The 23848-nt window shown below is 36.5% G+C and overlaps 1 protein-coding gene across 5 annotated transcripts in view; it reads right to left on the minus strand.

Moving 5' to 3' along the window:
* The window catches only part of cfap46 (cilia and flagella associated protein 46), a 55813-nt gene extending 36142 nt beyond the window's left edge, over positions 1-19671 (minus strand). For all 5 annotated transcript variants that reach the window (XM_008430424.2, XM_008430425.2, XM_008430420.2 and 2 more), the window contains exons 1-20: positions 19349-19671; positions 19160-19275; positions 17882-18019; positions 16638-16702; positions 15800-15964; positions 15228-15351; positions 14702-14796; positions 13853-14008; positions 13602-13701; positions 13156-13254; positions 12202-12392; positions 10748-10973; positions 10451-10568; positions 8872-9001; positions 7350-7474; positions 6333-6439; positions 5105-5217; positions 3720-3932; positions 3028-3190; positions 1163-1315 (exon numbers count right to left, since the gene is read on the minus strand). In XM_008430424.2, coding sequence (XP_008428646.1) covers positions 1163-1315; positions 3028-3190; positions 3720-3932; positions 5105-5217; positions 6333-6439; positions 7350-7474; positions 8872-9001; positions 10451-10568; positions 10748-10973; positions 12202-12392; positions 13156-13254; positions 13602-13701; positions 13853-14008; positions 14702-14796; positions 15228-15351; positions 15800-15964; positions 16638-16702; positions 17882-18019; positions 19160-19275; positions 19349-19397 — 2646 coding nt within the window. In that variant the 5' untranslated portion in view covers positions 19398-19671. The remainder of the gene's footprint in view (positions 1-1162; positions 1316-3027; positions 3191-3719; positions 3933-5104; positions 5218-6332; positions 6440-7349; positions 7475-8871; positions 9002-10450; positions 10569-10747; positions 10974-12201; positions 12393-13155; positions 13255-13601; positions 13702-13852; positions 14009-14701; positions 14797-15227; positions 15352-15799; positions 15965-16637; positions 16703-17881; positions 18020-19159; positions 19276-19348) is intronic.
* Between the last annotated feature and the right edge of the window lie 4177 nt (positions 19672-23848).

The following is a 23848-nucleotide window of genomic DNA, read 5'->3' on the forward strand; positions in this document are numbered from 1 at the left end:
CAATATAATGGAATATTTTCGACAAGGTCAAAAATACACCTCAAACATTTTTTTTAAGCTGGAAGCCACGTTCACCTTGATGTCACACATACTGTAAAAAGATGAAAATGGTTCGTAATTAACTGTTTTATTCTTAGTGCAGAAATGAAAGTGAATGGAGGTTTGTTTGAAGTAGATATGAAAGCACTAGATATACAGTTTAAAAATGGCATCACCATATCTTTTAATCATCTCTGACTTATAAAACAGACATAAAAAAACAAAACTGTCAGTACTTTGATGCTTTATGTATAACTAAAGTTTTCGTTTCAAACTTTGAACAATTCATCTAAATCATCATTTAACATACTTCTCAAAAAACACAAACAATTTCACAACATTTAAAGCATTAAAGACGTGTCTGAAGCTGAGATCTGACATTATTTTAGAGTCTTCTGGTGACATTAAATGTGTTTGGTTTCCAATAAACAAAGGAGAATTTGAAGAAATGAAGTTAAAGAGTGTGAATTAACTCTGAACAAATGCAGTCAGACAAACTAATGATACAAACATAAAAACACATTTAGAGATAGGAATACAAACATCCATTTAGTTTCTGGTTCATCGTAATGTAAAATTTATTTACCTTATTTAATTAACGCCCATATAAAGTTCATTTTTTCTCATTAAAGTTTCTCATGAATAGAAATGTATCTATTAAATTATTTAAAATTGCTAGTACTGTTTTGACAAACGCTTAGTTTTTTTGTTTGTACGATGTATTCTCTAAATTCAGTTTTTTTGTGTGTAAATTTTGTAAATAAAACTAGATACAAAAACCAATCAGCTAATTTATATTTCATCATCCATCATTGAATGATGCTGACGAATTTGTAAACCTACTTTTTTTTATCTGTGGATAATCTGACCCAGTTTGACTGATGAATTAAATTCAGCTTCATGTGGTTAGCTTGGAGAGTTTCACATCCGACAAGAGGAACATGAAACAAGGTATTTTAATGTAGAACTTGTTTTGCTGTAAATGAACTGTAAATAGTCAAGACGTAGTCAAGCAAGTATTTTGACATTAATACCTATCAACAACTTCCACTAGTCTCAGACTGCACTGTAATTTGTTCTGATAGATACGCAAAGCATGGAAGACAATGCACATCAAAGGTACCTTATCTCTGAATATGTCCAGCTTTACGCCAATCTGCTGATGCAGGAGCTGCTTTATCTGCACCCATGAGGTTAACGCCAGTTTTCTCACTGCAATTGGAACAGTCTCCCTAGTCCTGTCACCACTGGATATGCGGAGGGCATACTCACACAGCTAGAAGAAAGTGCAGAGAAGACAACTGGGGCTCCATCAGTGAGAACTTCGTGTACTTTATACTCACTAAGAAGCAAATGCAGTAAAAAATAAATTACATTAAAAAACAAAAACACAGAACTGCATCAACCTGCATCTACTCTTAAGATATTCCTGAATACATGTTTTTAGTCAGTAAGTAACTTTAGTTAGAACATGGACTTGGCCAGTAGGTGACCTGAGAGGACCTGTGGTGACCTCAAAGTGACTTCTCATGTGGTATTTCACCAATCCACATCAAAATACACCACAAAGGCCCATTTCTTAGTTCTCATTATAAGCAGGCATGATGAAATTCGGTTAATAATTCAATGATAAAAGCTCTTTCATCTTAAGTTAGAGCTGATATTCATACAGGATTTCCAGAACAGAAAAGAGGAAACCAAGTTTAATTGGCAACAAAGAACAAGTCAAAAATTTGACTTCCAACAGATTCATAGAGGCTTATATGCATGCATGTATGCAGCATTTAAGACACTCCAGCATACATCCAGATACTTCTGAGGTGATTCATCATCTCTGCTATTCTTAAAAAAAAAAAAAAAAGAAAAAAAAGAGTGATGCTTCCTGAACACTGGATATGCGTCTCTCTAAACCCTAATGCAATTGCATACTATGGCTGCTGTGAACTATTATTTTAGTAATTAAGACATCTATATATTATAAGATAAATCAAGCAAGCCAATAAAAAAAATTCTTGTTTTGCAGGATTTTCTTTACGTAAGCTAGCTTATCTACTAGCTTATGTAGATAAGCTAGTTAAATATATGAAAGAGAAACCCTAGTAAAAAAAAAAAAACATTCTCTTTTTTTATATATAAGAAAAAACAATTCAAACATCTGTCCTAGTTTCAAGTTTGAAAAAACTATTATTATAAAATAGATATTTATAATCTATTTTTTTTATGTCATTACACTTCTTGATCATCAAGTACATGTAGTATTAGCCAAAATTTATTTCTTTGTACACATATAACATGACAGATTTGGTACAAACAATCACAGATAAAAGTTACGTTTTTTTGCAACGGGAACAAAAACGTCACCCGTTATCAGCCACGAATGAGCTTGACGCATGTACTGGATCTTTTATGCTGAGCATCGGACAGCGGCGCACAAAGTCGGCCATGGAGGGTCGGCATCCTGCATGTTTTATTTATCTCCCTGGTTTAACGCACCTGGATCAAATGTTGGCTCATTAGAAGGCCTAAGAAGAACATTGACTTCCTGAAAAGGTCGTTACTGTCACCAGGGAGAGAAGTAAACCATGCAGGATGCCGGCCCTCCAGGGCTGACTTTAGGCACCCCTGATCTAGGACGTGCTATTGTAAAATGCCGCTTTGCAGTAAACCACTGAGGCGTGTTATCTTTTCTATTTCATTTTATTTCATTTAAAGGGATCCCACACTGTTGACACTTTTTGTCTCTTTCTTGGTGGCACTTCTTTTCTGTCCCTCACCGCCTCCCTCCGTAGCTGCTCACAGCGCTTAGCATTCGCCTACAACTCAAAGTATTGAGCTGTACTTTAGAACTATGCCTATAGTCTTTACATCACCCTTTTGGAGTTCAAAATTTTCAATTTATCTTACGCCAGCAGCAAGTTATTTCTTACATTTCTAAGTTAAATATGTTTATTATAATCATTCAATTTTTTAGATTCCAGTCACACGTACCTCTAATGCCTTCTTTACATCCTTTAAGCCAGCAGTATCTGGGGTGCCATGTTTTGATGCACTGTGTTTCCCTTTTGCGCTTGACCGCACAGAATCACACACAGGCTGGAGCATCAGCCCACGAGATACAGCATTACACGCCATTACACACATGGTAAGGTTACTGAGGGAAACAACACAAGGAATGCCCCAAACTCACATCATCTATGAAAATAGGCAGATTAATAGAGATTAAACACCAATTTCTTTACATTAGTCAAAACTACCACTGAACTGGAAGAAATTTTGTCCAATTTTATTCACTTTAAAATAATAATTATTCGTCATCTGTGATTAAAAACAACTGTTCAAGTCAATATTGATGAAGAATTGGAATGTTTTTTTTAGCTGAACCACTCTGTAAAGAGTTCATGACAAAAAAACTTCTTAAAATCCACTGAATAATTAATATGTGCAGACAATCATCTAAAAAATGTCAAATGATGACATCTTTCGAATACTACACTGATGAATGATTGCATTTCATATCCAAAGCAAGTGCTCAAAATTCGTCTTTAATTTGTTGAGGTGGTTTGTTCTTTAATCTCTGACATGAAAAATTAAATCTTTTTGCAACATCAAGTCTACTATCTGAACTATTTTACGTAGAAGCATCATATTTGCTTTATATATAATTTAGAAAGTTGAACTACCTGATATCTTTCATTCTTAGGAGCATTTCCACTAGATTTTGAAAGGTGGGAAGCAGGAGTTTGTACTCCTCAGCAGCCAGCATGTGGGTGTTATAGTTCCACAAGTAAATGGCTGCATTTTCTACCAGACAATGCTCCCCGATCTCCACCCCGATCTCTCCGCCCCGCAGGAAGCAGCGGGTGGCATAGGCAGACAGACTCTGGATCCAGTCTCTGTAAATGAGTTCAACACTTATAGCTCATAGTGGGCAAGAGATGAAGAAAGCAGTTAGAGAAGAAGAAAAAAGAAACAATGATTTCTTATGAGTTGTAAATAATTTTAAAATAAAAAGGAACAAAAAATAATGTGCAACAAATTCTGATGCTAGTTTAACCTTTTTAAATGTCTGAATTTTTTTCCTTTTAAGGACAATGAGGGAAAAAAATTATGCATTTACTTTAGCTGCCAACTGATAAATATTAACTTATTTTAAACTTTAAATATCTTGTTTACCTTATTGATTACAATGTATAATTCTAACATTTCATCCTCGACTTAGCGAGGGCTGATGTGAACACTATATTAATTTTATCACTGCAGCACATGCGTTATTAGAAAGCCAAAATGGAAATGTATTTTTACCAATAATTCTGGTCTATACATAGTATTAAATTACTGGTTCTGCCATGTTTTAGCCAGCAGCAAAACAGCAACCCCATTCCAGAGAGAAGTATGCAGATTCTCAACTCTGTGAAAAAGTATAAAATGTAATAATTTCAGGTACTGAAAAACTAAAATTCAGCACAGAAAATGTTTTGCAGATTAAGAAGATGATCAACTTCCACTTGGTCTCTCATGACGTGAGAAGCAAGGAGCCCTTTATTAAAAATGTCATGAGGAAGTGACGATGTTTTTTACAACTTGTAAATGTGGAGCAAAATATTTGTATTTTTGCTAAAAATGGTCATAAAAAGAATAGTTTTGAAAATGTATGAATTCGCATAAAATATAGTCCACATCAACTGGCAACCCTAGTTTTAAACTTGGGCTTTGATCCACCGTTCCTTCCTGCCATACTCCTTTCAGCAGATGTTTTTCTTTTTTCCAATCACACAACTATCCCTGTTTTTAAGAATTCCCACCAATTTGCTCTGGTTGCAATTAAATATGCATAAAAATTGGCAACTTTTTATCTAAATGCATGTATTTATATTTAAATAAGGCCAAACTGCATCAGAGCAGAGAGTTATTTTGCTAAGTAGAGCTATTTTCAGAGCAAATCTAAGTGTGGTTTGAGAGTCAGAAGGTCTTGCAAACTTGCATTTAGCCTCATGAATTTGCCCCATATCATTGTTTCCCAATACAATTTTAAACTAGTAAACAAAAAATATATTTTTAATTTTACCTGTATATAATCCATCTTTGATCGTCCTCAGCAACATGCACCTTCTCTCCCTGTGGCGGCACAGCTGGACTGTTAAGATGCACTCCCTCTTCCAACAGCTGTTGGACGGTGGCCTGAGTAAGACAGAACAAATTTGTTTCTCCAGACTCAAAACATGACATCAGAGGTGACATACTGTTACGATATCTTCACAATAAAAAAAGATATGAATTCCCACTGTGGCTACGACAACGTCTCTAGAGGCATTAAACCTTGCTGCATAGATCAAAGGAAAAACAAAAGAAAGGATCAATGGCAGACAATTTAGGCAAGAGTGGTACTCATCATCAGAATAAAATTAATGAATTATAAGCAAATTCCCCAGAAAAAAAAATAGTCGTGTGTCATAGAACAAAGCAAAAGAAACATGAAAGAAGCAAGAAAAGACATCACTGTGTGTGTGCACGTGTGTCAGTTTTGGCAAGGTCATGTCGTGGATGTGCATGGGGGTCTTCATTTTCTTCAAAGTGCTGTCAAGTTAACATCTCTATAGGCTTAATGAAGACTTAAGGCTGCAGGCTTGATGTGGTGCAGGATTACGCAGAAAGACAAGCTCGTACGACGAGCCCAACAACTTCTGACTCTGACCAATCTGTGTGCAGCCCCACGGGCTTGTTAAAAAATAATCCCATAATGCATGAATACGTCCCTGTGGAGCATTTGTTGACGAGCTAGAGTAAAAGAAGCAAACGTAATATTCTTATAAACGAACAAAGTCTAAATTGTGTGTTTGGAAACATAAACCACTCAAAATAGATTAAAATATTAAAATAAACATTAAAAAAATAAAGTAGAAATTTGATGAACATCTACTAAACTTGACAAAGAAATTCAGGATTGTGTTATATCAAATTATAACATAATCACTGAAAATAGAAATGATATATAATGGAGCGATTGTTTTAAAATATGCGCCTAAACAATTAAGGCATATGAAAAGCCACTCAGTTCGTTGAATCTGAGAACACAGTAATAATGTGCCTGATTATCTAATTAGAAATGCCGCTATGGAACAAATCCAATTATCTGAAGAAACTCCATAATAAAATAATTATGCTATTCAGATCAGAAGCTGTAGATAGGAAGATGACTATTTATGCTAATAAAGACAATATTTCACTCCTCTAGGTAAGAACCAAACAGAACTATCGTTCTTGTGTGGCTCAAAACCATATATTTGAAAACACACCTCAGCACTGATGAAGCAAATTTCTGCTAAAAGATGCATTAATTCCACACTCTTCAGGATTCCACTGGAAGGCTGTGAAGTGCTTCCTCTTATGGAGGTTTTAGATTCTGCAGAGTTAAAAACATTCTGGATGTGAATCAGAGACAAAACATTTTCATCAGTTAGAACAAAAATATACTGCCAATTTCTGTCCAGTTAGTGAAACTGTCCATTAATCAAATCAGTTACTAGACTTTTTACAGCAAGTTGATCTATAAACTGGACAGAAAGGGAATTCATTCTACAGCAAAAGTCTTTATATACTTAATCTTTCAGTTCTCCGAAATAATTGTTATCTTAATTAAGGACTTAAAATGCATCTGAATAAATTAGGTTGGATGATTATGAAAATAAAACTTTTGTAAAAGGAATTAATTCATAGGTGTGAATATATTGTGGATTTTGTCAACATCACACAGTGTAAAAATTATACAAAATTACTCAAATATATGCACACACTAAATTTAAACAGTTCATCTTTATCTGAGCGAGATCGGTTTGGTCAGATGGTTAAAGTTCAGAAGCAAATGGATCCAACTGGATAATGATCTAACACATGAACCAACTTTGGATTTGAAATGGTTCAAGCAGGTTAACAGAGTTTTTGGAACGACCCAAACTGAATCCTGTTGAAAACTGTGGATTACGCTCAAAAGCTCGGTCAGAGCCTCGCATCCAATAAGCTTAAATGAATTATCCTAATTCTGCCAAGCAAAGTGGTCAAATATCCAGCAGGCATTATGGTGTAAGCTTGTTGACGTCTAAAAAAGCACATGCTTGAAGTGTAGCTTTACATAATATTTTTTAGAAACATGTAATTTTAACTCTGTGTACAATAATACATTCAAACTTAAAAATTATAACAGTTGCATGTTGAATCATAATTATTCTAAAAAACAGTTTAAAGCTCTAAATAAATGTGTTTATGGCCATAATATGTGGATTTAGACTTAATTGCCAGGAGTTTCATCAACTCACTGTTGGTCTCAGCACTCTTCCCTGCTCCGCCATCATAAAGCAAACAGAATCGACACGCAGCCCGGCACACGTCCCAAACTTCCAGTTTCCTGGCCGTCTTTGCTAGAGTTACCCACAGCTTTACCCTGAAATAGTGAGAAAATAAAAATAGATTTATAAATGATTAGTTTCTTTAGATTGAGAAGCTGAACTGTACATTAAAAAAAAATAATTTTTTTTGGATGTCTATGCATGCTCTTAGGAATAAGCTTGTTTAAAACCCCTTTACTGCCATGATGACACCGGCATCTTCATGGATCCACTGACTTACATGGAAGCATTTTGAGGGTGACAGTAAAGTGGTTAAAGATTTACGAGTTAGTGACATCAGAATGGACAGAATAATTGATACTTCACTGTAAATGGGAAGTGTTAATGTGTTTCATTAACACTTCCCATTTACAGTGACTGCATCAATAACTTAAATGCTCATTTGTATCTCATGTACAGTAATAATATAGGGATTAAAATTCAACTAGCCATAAACGTTTCAGTCTATAGTCAATTTTCCAGCTGAGTTGCAGAAAGTGTAACAATAAGTACATGGTGCCTTACAAAAGCATTCACACTTTTTCATATTTTGCTAAAAACAACCACAGACTCAGACACATTTTACTAAGGTTTTTGGTAGCAACTCAAAGTAGTGTATAATTGAAAAGGGGAAAAAAAGTGATGCATGTTTTATACAAGCACGCGTTTGTCACTAGCTCCTCTGAGTCAACACTTTGTAAAACCTTTTGCCACAGACAAGTCTTCTGAGATATGTTTCTACTAGCTTTGCAAAAAATCTTTCCTCTTTCCTTTTCAAAATGGCGTAAGCTTAGACTGGCCAAACAAGAGAATATGCTGTGATCTAAACTATTCCATATTAGTATTCAGGGTAACATGCAGTGCTGCTTTTCTGTTACATATAAACTTTAAACAGGTATCTGTGTGATGTTTAAAGCCTGAGATACTGTTTTGTAACCTAACACTGCTCTAAACTTCTCCAGAAGTTTTCTTTGACCGGTCTCCCATGTTCATTGGTGTTTATGATGCTGTTTGCTTGCTGAAGTCCTTTAAAAACTATGTGAGGCCTATAAAATAAATAAATAGCATAAAAGTGGACTCTATTTATAAATCAAGGTGACTTCTGGTGGTAGTTTTTGCACTGGATTTTCTTTAAAAGGTAATAGTAAGCAGGACAGGATGTTTGCTTTTATCCGATTGATTTTTGTTCGTAATGAAATCTATCCTTTTGTCGTCTTTTGTTCCAATTGTCAACAATGTGCTATTTCTTGTTATAACATAAAGATTTAAGGAAAATAATGAAAATTTGTCTTTTGGATTGGTGAAAAATGTGAAAAGGTTCAAGAGATGATGATGAGAAGAGAAGAGATGGTCAGTGTAAAAAGAATCCCTATTTTTTTTCCACTGAAAAAAATAGGGATTTTAATTCAGTTCATATTCTTTTTAGTCATAGTTATTAAGTGGAAACACACACCTCACTGTAATATCTGTGTCTTCACTTTGTCTGTCCAGATAATCATTCAGCTTCTCCACACAGGTGGAATGATGCAGAGCCTTAGAAGCAAGCATAGTTACAGGATCCGGTCCAAGAGTTCCTGCAAAAACTACACAGTGGTTGTAAAAGAAATACTCTTATAAAAATGTAAAGCATTCTGTATTATCCAAAACATTGTTTCATAAGAAGAAAATAAGGAAAAAAAATGCACATTCACATTGACATGATTCACAGACCTCAAATTTAAAAAGAGCTCTTGAAGGGGGAATACAGATGTGTGGCTAAATTACAAGCTGCTAGTTATTAAGTCTCTTAACTCTCGAGTGCTTCATCACATGCTGGCTTTGAAGGAAAGAGCACAATGATTAAGTGTCTTCATTTAGAAAGATGCTTGAGGTTCCTCCAGAGCAGCAAGAACCGCCTCTGGGGAGCAAAGCTTTTAACCCATGCCTGAGGAAAAAGCCTTTTGACTCACTGTCAAAGGCGAGTTCTACCCTGGGTCATTAGGGCTGCTGAGTGTTCAAGTCGAACTGTGGACCAGAGTCTGGATGAGGCAGAGATCAAAGGCGCTCCCAAAGCTCACACCCTTCTGCTCCCTAAATTTACTCCCTACAGTTGATGGTGACTCACTCTGAGCACTGAAAGACAGACTCAAAGAAATCACATTCAAGCTGTAAAACCTCTCTATTTACCCTTTTTAATACAAGAGATACATTGGTCTACATTGGACTGTAAACCAGCTTCTAGTTTGCATGTAAGCAACTCTGCCCGTTTTTTTGCCACAGCATCACGTCCTGTAACCTTCCCTCCAGGTGCATTTTAAATAAGCGCTCAGTAAGCAAAGCTCTCTTCTTTCAAGCAAGATAAAACAGTGATGCAGTATTGCAACATGTTTTCAGGATTTAATATTTTTTCTCAGAGAGGGAATTGAAAAATTTAAGCTAGGTGTATACAGTCTGTGACAGAAGATCCCTGGTATAGATACGATGTGCTGAGACACCTCAATACAGATTTGTCATAACATAATAGGTTCTGTGGAAAAACTAATTTCTCCTGTCAAACATTCACTTCTTGGTAATAAAAAAACGTGAATAAAAAAAGTTCAATTGTGTTTTATCTATGCAGATTGGCTGTTCAAGAATTAGCAGAGAAAATGACAGAGGTACAGCAAAAGCCCAGTGTTGCTCACTAAATCATGTCACTGAATTTGTTTCCATGAGTTTTCTACATCTGCCTCACTCTGTTTCTGACTATTTTTTGTAAATAATGGAGAATAACAGTGTCAAAAAAAAACGTATAAGCTAAAACTGTTTAAGAATCTGTAGCCCAGCACTGTTTTATCTATTTTTTAATTATTTGTTTGCTTTGATTTTAGTACTGATATTATCCCCACAACATGTGAAAAGCTTTGATTGTAGTATAAATGATGATCTACATGCGGGGTAAAATGGATATAAACATAATGATTTAAAATAAAACCCTGAGAAGTTGAGGGGGAGGGGCACAAAACAATGAAGCACATTACTTAAGAGTGAAATCAAAGAAAACACATCTGTACATTTTGTGTGGTGGTCTGCATCCAGGGCCGTTTGAAAGTCAAAGGGAGCCAAAAGAAGACCAACAGACACCAGAAGGGGACGTCGGTCTGTGCTTTGATGGGGTGGAATGTCCCTAACCTGAAAAAGAAAGGAAGAGTTGGAAATCAGGTTTAATTGGTAGTCAGCTGCTTTTTCTATCGTCCCCTGGGCCACTTCTCTTACACCCAGCAGAATTAAAGCTATTAGGCATTTAATTTAGACTTGATAAATATCACCTTCAGTAATGAGCTAAGTAATGAAACAGATGGGGAGAAAACCTGCTGCATAATCTTAGCTGCTTTGTCCAGGGGACAGGCAGGTGTTAGGTAGGGGGTCCGTCTGAGCTGCAGGAGATGAAGAGCAGATGACAGGCGTTCTCCGTATGTCCCATTGTCCAGCAGCAGGGCTTTCTCTAGGTGGGACAGAGTGGCTTTCAGATCCCCCTCCTCCTCTTCTATTGCTGCCAGCTCTGAGTGGACTTCGCACCGCATCTCCAGCGACATACTGTACAAAAAATGTTCAGCAACAGCTCATTTCTTGGGGAACTGAAAATCTGTGGCAGTTTTGCTTCTCAAAACTGAAATATTAATGAACTATGTTGATTCTCTGATAAACACAAAGTGACAAATTGCTGGCTTAAACTCAAAATAATTAGAACTGACGACTGCAGAACAAAAACCTGACCAAAATATATCTTTAATCCCCATCAAAAAAAATCTGATGCAATCTTTCATGATGAATAAATTATTAATAAAACAAATACATGAGAAGATATATATTTTTTTACTGAAGTTAAAAGCTAATTTAAAATGTAGTTAAACTTTAACTAAAAAAACTTTCTATGAAAATGTTATCCCTTCAACATATGATGTGACAGTAATTCAGAAAGACATCAATGTTGTTCCATGGAGCAGCGTGAAAGAAAAACCAAATATGACACTACAGGATAATGATCCCTTCTAAACAGCTGGACTGGCCAAGCAAGGCATACAAAAAAATCATATTGGGTAGTAAATTAATATATTTTTTGTTTTAAAATTTTTTTATTTTATATATTTCAAGTACATGAAAAACAAAAGTTCTCAATAATAACCAGCTATTTGTGAGGCATGCAAGAAAAAACCCCAATTGCAAACTTTTGGAGTTTGCCACACTCCATATTAAACTTCATTAAAACTATTACCGGTACCTTAAGTAAGATTAAAGTAAGATTATGTTTTTTGGCAACAAACTCATGCCTACTGCTAAGTATTTTGAAGGATTTGTGATGCTGTGGTGAAGTTTCTTTCCCAAAGGCCCTGGGATCCTTTTCGTAGTGCAAAGCATCATGAAAACTTTAAAATATCAGGGCATTTAAAAAAGAAAAAAACCTGGTGTATGCTGATCTATATAAATCACCACAGTGACCACAAGAAAACAGCTACTCACCTCAGCTTTCAATTGTCTACAGTTGGACCAGTTATTGAACTCTGTAAAATAACCTCAACAGTAACCAAATGGTATCTTTCCACCACACACAAGGATCAAGATGGCAAGGTAAAAAAAAAAAAATGTATATATTTATCCAAGGCTGTATGTTGGAGAACTCCAGCTGGGTGCACCATATTGGGGTCACCAAGTCTCTATAGCTACAATTGATTTTAAAGCCGTCAATACATTTTACCAAGTTCTGCCAATTGCTGTAAAAGGCACTGCAGGTGTAACTGACTGTGAGTTGGAGGAGGTTATAAACCTTTGTGTGTACTCCAGAACCAGGGCCAACTTGATCAGCGGCATCTTGATGCATTTCCTGAGGTTGTGCTGCAGGAGTGGCAGGCAGAGGTGCCACTGGGAAGCACACAACGCCTGCGCAGCCTGGGGCCTCCCTTCCTTCACTGCAGCCTCCAGCCACTGATCCAGCTTCTCTATCTCCTTCAGGCGGGCCTGTGGGAGAACACCTGCACATTGAGGATTTCTCCTCTGGCAATGACAGCACAGCACTTCCATCATTTGGCAACTAAATCTGGATTAAATTGAGCTCAATATGCTAAGTAAGACGATTTTTAATAAGGTCAGTTCTTCCAAAGGGGAAAAAAATGGACACGTGACGGAGGTAACTCTACACTTATTGGCACCGTTGGTAGTGATGTGTAAAACTGAATAATAAATCAGCAGCTGAATTCGACAATGAAATAATTTATAAATATTCAGCCTTGACCACTTTATGCAGTGAGGAGAAATTTCTACTTCAATAGTTGTTTTATATAACGCCAGCAGTGCCAAGCGTAGCACCCTGCTGTTAATCCTTTGTCACTTTTCCAAATGGGAGAGCACATATTCTCCTGTAACATTTGACAAGGTTGGAACCCACAGAGGGAGGGATCTTGGGCCGTTCCAGAGTCCTGGGTAAATTTGTGCATTCTTGTCTTTACCTCAACCCACCAGGTTTCTTTAGATGACCAAGGTAGGAAAAGGGGGTAAGAAAATGGATGGATGGGTTGTACAAAGTATAAAAAGGAGGGGTCCTACGAACTGATGTTTTTCTCTACTGCATAAAAGAGACATAACTGGCTTTGAAGAGTTTCAGGATTCACTTTTACAAATGAAGATCCTCAGAATAGAGAATGAGTCATCAAGACAATGGGCCATTTGCATACAATAACCAGTGAAAATCCATGGATAATAACTGCAATAGATGATTTAGCACCTCCACACTGGCTTTGGAGTAGTCATTCATCTTTGCTCCTTTCTTCAGAAGGTTAATTTCACAGTTGACACATTCCATCATTATGCGTTGGTCAATATTCTAAAAAGACAGAAGAGTCAATTAGCCTGGGTTACTGCTCAGCACTGCACAAAGCATGAGGTGGCAGATCAGAAATTTCTATTAACATTCTAGTCATTAAAGGAATGTGCCGATGTAGTGATGTTTGATTGTGTAGAATGACTGAAAGAACAGAATTCTTTCCTATTAAACAAATTCCACAATAAAGTAATAAAGTGACCTCTTTTTTATTTGTCACAAGCTAAGATAATTTATTCCATCTGAACGGCTGAATTTGGTTTTATGAATAAATTCCCACGTCTCTCCAATTTGTACAGTTGCACATACTTCTCCTTGCCTGAGGTTTTAAAAAGAATATTGACACTTACAACTTCTTCCGCCAACTTCAGCTGTTCCCAACAGTCAGCAGCTACTTCCTGATCCTTCACTTGCAAGGACAGCAGAGCCAACTCCAGCAGGAAGGTAACCCTGCATATCCCAGATAAAAAACATAATTTATATGATTCACGACATTTGAATAGCGTAATCTGAGCCATGCTCGTCCTCTAAAGAGAAGGTTTCTGGTAGGCGGAGGTTTAGGAACAAAGGGGATTTGACTGGGACACTTTGGGTCACGAACCTGTCACAAGGCTGGATGGGAGTTGGGATCTGCTCAGAGCCAGAATGTACAGGTGCTCCACTCTCTTTGGCTGAATCCACAAGGAGAGAGAAAATCTCCCTCAGCTTCACAGAATCCTCCTCTGTCAGCATTTTCTCATTTCGTTCCTTCCACCCACTGCAAACATCAAGAGAGCTGAAGATCTGAGTGCATTTCCACATGTATGCATCCAAGACCATGCACATTTAGCACCTTCATCCCCTTTTTGGTGCGAGTGATATACTCACACCATACATTATATAAATCCAATGCAAACAAATACTATATGGAGCATCGCCTGAGTAATGCTGCTTACGTTTACTGCTGAAATCCAGAGCCATACGGAGCTTTGACATGCTGAGTACATGCCCTTCAGAAAAGGAGTGGGGGTTGGGTTATGCACTAGATGGTGGCACAGGAGATGATAGGCTATGCCTTCACTTAATGCAATCATCATGCCAACATTTAAGCTGCAAGCCAAATTAATCTCTTCCTATTTGAGAGAAGAGTTAACACCAACTACTTCTGTATATGGGTGATATTTTCACTGATTTTGAAAAAGAAACCTGTGTCTACACTGTCTGGGATTCCAACCGAAAACGCTATAAAACCTATGCTGCAGCAGCAGATGGAGCAGACTCTATATGGATCCAGAGCAGTGCGGAAAAGAATGAAATTTGATTTCAGTAGATTTTAAATCTGGATAATAATGGAAAAAGACTAAATATAAAATCCCTATACCCTTTACTTAGTCCTCCTTGCACTGTGTCTGCCCATGCACTCTTCTTCCCTCCCCTCCAGATCTGTCAAAATGACAAACTCTATTCTTACGTTTTGAACTGTTGGATTTCATAAATAACTTTCAAGCTGGTACATTGACTGTTGATTGTATGGAGCTTGTCATCCTGTAACAGTTTCTCCTGGACCTACAGAGAAGAAGACATCCCATCATCACAATATGTTTGACTGAAAGGTGTAATATTACAAAACCTTATTATTGCTATCAGATTTAATATTTGTAGCCAAGGATCGTCTTTTCCCTTCTGGTTAAAATAAAGAACATAGATGTTACAGCACCACCACACGTATAAATGGGACCCCTGCTCAACAGTTGGTGAAAAAAGAACATGTTTCTCTTTTCCCAAGTCGTGTTGTACAGCTGTTTTTCAAATAAGTTTAACAAATTAGTATCATGATGCTTAGAAATTACAGTCAAGATCAAGGTGGTACAATGTATGTTAATCAACATGTCCGAGTTGGCACAACAGCCAATTTTCATCTGTTGATCTAAGAGAAGTAAGAGCAAGAAGCATCTCACAAAACAACTTAACCACTCCACTTTTAATAATCTGCTTACCTGTAATGTATAAAAGCCTGGATAGAGATATGGCGTATGTGACTTGATGAACTTTTCAGTAACTTTGGCATAACATGCAGCGTCCTCCAGTTCTCCAGAATCCAAAATACATTTAACCAACTGTCTGCATAGAAAAAGGGCAAATGTTATGAGTGTATTAAAATCCTAATATGTGTTTGCCAAGTTATTTATCAGATTTTGACAAAAAAAAAATAATTGTGCTGCAAGGACACACAGTATTTAGCTACACAAGCTACTCTGGCTAGTTTGGTATAAGATGCTTTTGATATCCTTGCTTTGGCGTTTTTCATGGATGGAACATTTTCTTCACCGAACAAAGATGGAACAAACATTTGGACCCATGGCATAAAAGGAAAACATGATTTAACAGCTTGCATCAGAACAGATTGTCCTCTTCATAAATAGAAAATGACAACCAAGTACAGTAATTGGGGACGCCAGAAGGCTGAGCTAGTTAAACAGCTTGGTGTGTCATCTCAATAAATTGTGCATGAGTGTGGTCGGATTCAAAAGCATATATATTGGACATATTGGTGAAGTCAGTCACTTGCATCATGAGCTCTGCCCTCCAGCTGTGGTCCTGGTCAGCCACCTCCTCCAAACCTTTTACCACCTGCTTTAAGGAGGGAACCAAATGTTGACACAGTCCAGGCTGAAGGAGAGGACGCACTCCCTGAAAGTAGAGAACTGAAGTGTTGAAGACCAAGAAGTGGGTGCTGTAAGACACAAACCATATACAGGAAAACAAACGGAACACTGAATTATTCATACAATACACTTGCCACCAATTCCATCTTTTAGTACAGCTCACTTCAGACTTGTGTGTCTGCAGAAGCCCTGTGAATTTCTAAATGCGAGTGCATTAATGATGGCTCAATGAGCCAGAGGAGCAGGCACAAGAAACTGTGTGAAATTTGAGGCATGTTTGAATTCAAGGAGCTGTTCTGGAGAAAATTCAGTGAGAAGGGTGTTTGAGTGCTTCTAATTTATTCACTAGAGAGTGCGTAGTGCATTAATCTGAGCTGGATGTATTAGATATGTATTCCCTTTGGTGTTAATTGGTAATACTCATTCGACCCGTTTATTGACAGGTTATGAGTTAATTAGCAAGGAGCTCCAGCAGCGGTTGCTCACAAAGGCTGACCAGAGTCTGCAAAGAGTCTTTCACAGTAACAAGAAGGCAACATATCAGTTACAGCTTCTACTGTTATATTTATTTTAACCCACTCTGCACAGTTTTCTGAAGTTACTTTTAACGTTGAGAGGAATGGATTCTAAACAATAGTTCAGTATTGTGCTTTAACAGTTTACAAATTAAACCTTCAGAGAGACTGTTGATGAGGAGCATACCGAAACTAGAAGGCTGAACACTTCTGAGTGGTAGCATACCTTGGGTCGCTCTTCGCAATTTCAATTGCTTTCAGAAAATCACTCGCAGCCTCCTTGATATCTTTCTGAAATATAAAATAATTGCAAAATAGGGAACTGTCAACATGTCACATAAGAAAACCTAAAAAACACGTACAATAGAGATGTCCAACCCCCAGTCCTTACCGGCTTGTGTCCTACGTGTTGCTGATGTGTCAACAGATCAAATTCAACCGATAATTAGCAGGCTTAACCTGCTAATTAAACCAATTAGGAGGTTTCAGAGAAGATGGGAGTCATTTACTGGATGCCAGTGTGTTGAATGAAGGAACAACTAAAACTTGCAGGACATTTTCCCTTGAACACCGACATTGGACACCGCAATAGCAGACAAACAAAATATTCAAAGAAAAATACTACACATTTTCTAAACTGAAGTAAAAATAATAATGGATAAGGGTTTTAAAAAGGTAAAAGTGTCCACTATTTTATTCATGATCCATTTCCCAGTACCAGCCTGCGGTTCCTGTGTTTTTAAATTATTGGTATCGGAGTCCCTAAAAGTTAACTACTAAAACCTTCTGGTATAGTCGATTTAATGTTGTCTTTACCTCTAAAATCAGAGAAGCAACTTTCAACTGTGTTGTTTGTAAAACTCTGAAAGAGAGACTCTTATAGCTGTTGCAGTTTCCTGTCTGTCATGACTGGTGCTTTGTGCTCAGACAGCTGGAACACCAGTCATTAAATTTACAAACACCAATATCAAAGTGATAGATTTTCTTAAGCAGAAAAACAACCATTCATGTAAGTTATGTCCGAACATGACAGAATGGAACCACATTGAAATATGTTATAAGCAATTATCTATGGCTGAGTCACGACTATGAGGCATCTCAAAACAGAGATTAATAATGCTAATGTTAGACTGCTATGCACTAAACTTCTGTTGCTACACAATATAAATCCCTGTTGAGAAAAACAGATGCTTGAGACACTTCATACTGATAAAAGATACTGTATCATTTGGCTACACTTTAAGACTACTGCATTGTTAAGCATTTGGTATCCCACTAGGATTTGGTATTAGCTAATGGCCAGTCATAAAGGACTTGCATATTGGAAATAAAACATCTTGATCGGGTCCTGCTTACATTTGGTGTACCTCAAGATAAACCCTGCATCTATATCACTCTGGAATAAAAACCCACACATAGTCACCAAACAAACATTCACACATAGTCATGTGCCCAATTTACTGTCCTCACCACACTCTTTGCAGGAGACACAAACAGAGACATCAGCTGGCCCTGGCACATGAGAGCTCGACAGAAAAATTGGTCATGAGGCGGATCACCTTCAAAGTACATATTTAGACATTCAAAGCACATCTGCACGTGCTCCATCTGAAAAAAGAAAGAGGAAGAGGAACACTCAGGGACAAATGCCAAAAAGTTTAATGTTATATGTATTCAGAAAACCATGAAAATCAGAAAATGTTGTTTAAACTTTAAATTGTAAAATCAATGCAGTGCAGTCAAGAGATATCAACCTACGCCTTTTGTAAAGTTTATGTTTATATTTACATATTTTCTGCTAAGAATCGTTTTGTGAGAAACAAGTAGTCCAATAGTGGAAGTGTTGTCAGAGTCAAAGCGATTACAAGTTGACAGAAAACTTACTTTATGATATAGTGAAGAAAAAAAGATAACTAAATATTCCTGTTTTTCATTATTGACATGTTTTGTTCTTACTCAAAACAGTTAATTTTTCAAAGTTTCACAAGCAACATCGAATGCTTAAACGTTTCAGCAGAGCTGGGTTCTACTAACAACAATGGGACTGCTTAAAAACATAGAAAAACAAACTTTAGACTTCATTTACAAGAACAAAACACTCCCAGACTATGATCACAACTGTAAGTGTTGCATTAAAATTCAGTGAATCTTAGTTAACACTGGGATTTTTAAGATTTATCAAAATTTTACTCCACAAATCTTCAAGAAAAACACATTTTTAAAGGAACCAAACTTATTTTAAAAAGTCTTTACTTTATCAGACTACCTTTGTTCCTCCTTGAGTCTCATGCTATTTCACTATAGCAGGAGTGTATGTATACCTTGACATCATTTGCAGTCAGATGCAAATCTTTCAGTCCTGAGGGGTGCTCACAGCATCATGTCTTGCATGACACTTCAGTAGTTATGTGCTCTTTTCAACATAAAATAGCACTTCTCAAAGCATTTTGTGAGAAACTTCAGAGCTGGTGTTTTTCTTAGATCCTATATTCACACTTCACACCTTTATACCAACATGCTAACAAGATATTTACTCTAATTGGTGATCAATCTATATTTAGTGGTCCATTGGGAATTAAAGCAGATGTTGTTGGTTCTTTTGAAAGTGTGAAAATGTGCCAAGTTCCGCTGGAAAATGAAATCAACGTCCTCATAAAGCTTGTCTGAATAGGGGAACAATCTCCACTAAATTCTTGCACGTTTTTTTTTTGTTAATTTTTTATTTCAGCGGGTAGTAAAATACTTCACCTGTAGAGCATTTTCCGCACACATGACGTATAGCTCTGGAGGAATGCGTGGTCCGCGAGCCTCAGCTGGTGTCATGTCTTTAATCATACGGTAAGCAGACTGAAGAGCTTCGAAGTCTGAAAATGTAAAACAAACACCGTGAACTTATATCTCCCACTTTCTATACCTTTCCATATTCGCATGACAAACCTTGGCTCTCCTGTGCTTTCGCTAGATGCTCACGAATATCGAACTCCATTGTATGGAGAAAGTGTAGACGCTGAGGCTAATTTAACACGTGCTGAAGTTGGACTGAAGTTGGTTAATTATCAAATGAAACACCCGCACCTGATTTTAGAAATTAACCGTCAAGACTTTGAAGTTTCTTTCTAAAAGTTTCTAAAAATACGAAACAATAATAATGTTGTCGGTTTTTAACTAAATACATCAACGGTTGTTCAAGTTCTGCACTAAACGATTACTTTGCGTGTTACCCATCTCCAACCGTTCGTTAGTTTGTTGCTGGGGAAGCGTTGCTAAGAGGCGTGTTACATAGCAACAACTGTCCTGCCCGAACTTCACCTACGGCACACGAAAAGGCCATAAAGCTCTCGCTCTCTTTTTTCTCTTTCTGTCTCAATCTCTCTCATCTGTGTCACCATTCATGCCACTTACAGTGCAACTAAATGTTATTGTCCTGGTTGAGCATCTGGAATTCTATTGAATTTATAGATACGTTAAGAAAAGGGAAAAAAAGGAAAAAAGAAAACATTAAATATGTTGATATTTCATCAACATTAATCTTGTTGATGTTGATCATCAACAAGGCAACATTCTGAATTTTACTACTCTAACAGCATCTGTCAAAATATATGAAAACACTTTAAAAGGAGGAACAATTTTAAAAATGTTTTATTACATTTTATTTAAAACAGTTACATGTCAATTCTTTTTTCACTTATATTCTCAAAAAATTTGGAAAATTGTCATCACAGCAACCATACGTTTGTTATTCTTGCTGACCAGATTTATTTTGTACTTGTTTCCAGTAGTATTTAACCATTTATCTTTCAAAATGAGCTTCAAGTCTTTGACATTGGAAGGCCTCGTTGTCATGACCATAATCCTTGGCTCAATCTACAAATTCAAGTCCTTAATCTGGTTAGACCAGTCCAAAACATTTATATTACTTTATGTTTGTCAACTCAGTTGCCCATCTCAAATAAGCAGAAGGAATTGATGGAAATAATTCAACAGAAGTAATTCTTCAGCCATTTGTTTTGTTTTTAGTCCTAATAAACTGTGAATTGCGTAAATAAACTGATTATATAATTGTGGACTTTGTAAGCTGTAACATTTTGATTATTTACTTGTTATGCAATAAGTACAAAATGTATTGTCAGGAAAAATAAAAACAAAAACACAAAAGGCACACAGTTTGGTAAAGAACCTCTTCATCAATATAGTTTAAGTGCTTCTTCACTTCAAAGCGCGTCATTGGAAATCAGGCCACATAATGTGCAAATATAATTTGCTTGGTCAAACCACATTCTGCTGCTGATGTGACAGGAGACAAGCAAGGCTTGCTGTCCCTGCCCTGTAATGACCTTTAGAGTTCTAGTTTAAGGCCTAATTGACAGAGTCATGTGTTAGCTGACAGTATTTTAAAGCAGCATGGAAAGATCCTCTGTGGCTTTCAAGCGAATTTATTAAGCAGTTCATCGGGCACTCTGTTTTGAAATACACACAAAAGGAATGCTTTCTGGATCAAATTTAAATGCGGGAGAGTTACAATTGTTTTTATTCTGAAAAAGGTTTTTTTTTAGTCTGTCACTTGAGCTGTTCCAAAGACACAATTTTGAGATTGTGTTTTTTCCGTTATAATTCAATCTATATTATAAAACATTGCAAGCAAATGTAACTCTTCCTACACAGGCCAGCTGTTGACTGTAAAGGAAAATACAGCTAAAGTCAATTCACATTTTCTCACAGTATGTGTATAAAAATATTGACCACATAAAATAAAATACATGTTTGTCCAGAACATTGAGCCTCATTGAATCTTGTCTGTTTTCTTTCTTTCCTGTAACCATTGAGAGATGATCTCTCCACCAGCCTATGGGAAACATGTTTTAAGTGAAATATTCTGCCAAAGGAACGAACACATTTAATCAGAATTAAGGAATTGTTTACTTAAAACAAGCTCCCATATCTCGCTATAAAGTTACTTGCAAGTTAGTTTTGTCTTATTTCAAGTGTACTGAAATAAGACATTTGCACTAGAGACAAAAATACTTTGTGTGAGTTTTTATTTTTGCAGTGCAGGTTCCAAATTCCTGCCAATTTGATTACAGTATGATTGACAGGCTATTTATATTTGTGCAATATACTGGATTCCCATCAGAAAATAGAATAACTGAATTCATAATACTCCAACCAGCAAATCTGGGATACACAGATGGTGCTGTATAATGACAAAAATCACCCTGGATGCTCTTTTTTCATGCAATATTTTATTACAATCCAGATATCCTGTTGTAGATTAGAGTAAATTGTGAGTCACATTAAATAGCCTGCTGATCTTTCCCAGCACGTTTTAAATGATTTTATAAATAAATCCTAAACCAAAGTCTAGATGAAAGAACAATACCAATGTCTGATTGTTTAATGTCAAAGCATGCTGCAGGAAAACTTGTATCCAATTTTTGAGGACAATACATATTTGAGAGGATATGTGTAACAGCTCAGAAAATTACAGCTGTGGCATTTTACTGTGAACAATTCCTGTTTTAATTTACTGTCACTGAAGCAGCTCCAGGACTGGCTCGTGTTCACAAAGAGAGACTTAACCGTCTTGGATTACACACAAATAACAAGCTGGGATTCTTTTCAGAATTTAATTTAAGGAACTGAAGAGCGAGCTAAAGTTCAAGCAAATGAATGAGCACAGTAGCAGATTTCCATTCAGCTCTTTATTGAACAGCATTATGAAGTTTTTTTATTTTCTGAAATGCAGAATGTTTGTGTCTTATGTAAATTAGGATAAGAAAGTGAAACGGTGTGTTGAGATGATACACAAACTGCGTCTCTTATCTTTGGTCCAGTGTACATACGCAAGCCACATTTGGTTATAATATTACCACAATCAAAATGATATTATTCGGCTGCTTTGTACAGAAGTTAGACGTAGAAACCCAGGAGGATATAAGCTTCTGAATTGCAGAAGCACATAAAGATACGATCCATCAGAGCTTATTTGTTTGCTGCTTAAGTGAATTATTAGAACTCTATAAAAACTGGAAAAATGTTTATAGGAGGGATTTATTAACCCATTCGCCACATGACTAATCTATTTTAGTCTCTGCACAGGGTTTTGCAGAATACATTTGACCTTCATATTATTTTGAAACTAACATCTTTATAATCTCTATAATCTTTATAAGTTATAATGTATTTCCCTTCCATTCATCAGCTTCAGATCATCAGCTCCTCTTAGAGTGGGTGTCATTTCATACATACATATCCTCCCTTGTTTGCCTACAGGTAGTCTTAAATGCATGCACTAATTTATTATGAATCAAAGCCAGTGTGCAGTAATCTTGTATGCTTCATATCTACACCCCACCATTTCCCACCCCACCCTCTAACCACCCAGAGGGGAAGTTTTGAGCATCTATAAAGAAAAATCCCCACAACACTACCGTATGCTTACGACGTTAAATCAAAAGGATCCAATAAAATATTAACTCTCAAACTGTCATCAATATTTAAACATTTTATACATGCAATACCCGTATTGTAAGAACAGAAGGCCACCATTAAACAAATACAATTGACACAGGTGTCTTTTTTTAATGCAAACATGTAGAACTGCTGTAATTCACTGTTTAAATGTATCTAAACAAACAGCTGCATGATACTGTTATTAGAACCGTCTCACTACCAATGGCTTAACTATACTAAAAGATATTGATTGCACATGTAATCAAGAACAGAAACAGTTTTAAAACTGTTTTTTAAGCTTCTTCTGGGCCCACAATTGTCATGTTTAAACCAAGCAGGCTCCAATCTTGCAGGTCTGTGTAGATATAATTATTACAAAAGTCAGAGAACTTGGTGGAAGAAGAATGGAAAAGAGTCTTTGCTATTTTTAAATTATTAGAGCAAAAGAAATCTGTTGTAATGAATAGTAGCAATTTTTTAAATTAAAAATACTGATTTGGTGTATGAATATCAAAAGTTTCTTTCACTGGGTATAGTCATAACATGCTAGATACAAGATGAAAAATCTGTGTTGTAATAATGTAAACAATGTGGAAAAATGACGTGCAACCCAGACAGATTTTTACCTGAAACTCATTGATGGCTAGTAAAATAATGTAGTCAAAGTCCAAATAACCAAATATTTCTGTACCTACTGTAACTAAAGGGTGAAATATTGCCATCCTTCTCAAATTAACTGTACAGATTTAGTTTGCCTTTACGTTACAACATACATTTCACATGTATAGGTGAAAATATGCAGTAGAGTAATGCCCTGCTTACACTCCATTTGATGTAAATGACACATCTTTATAGAGTGCAACCAAATCAGCAACTGCATGCTGTGAGAGATTGGGCACCATGACAGTTTTTACTAAGTATGCATCCAGGGAGCCATCAAATCCTGCCCCCACGCTGCTGCTGTTTAAACAAATCAGTGACATCCGC

Source organism: Poecilia reticulata, linkage group LG15, assembly GCF_000633615.1.
Source record: "Poecilia reticulata strain Guanapo linkage group LG15, Guppy_female_1.0+MT, whole genome shotgun sequence".
NCBI classification, from domain to species: domain Eukaryota; kingdom Metazoa; phylum Chordata; class Actinopteri; order Cyprinodontiformes; family Poeciliidae; genus Poecilia; species Poecilia reticulata.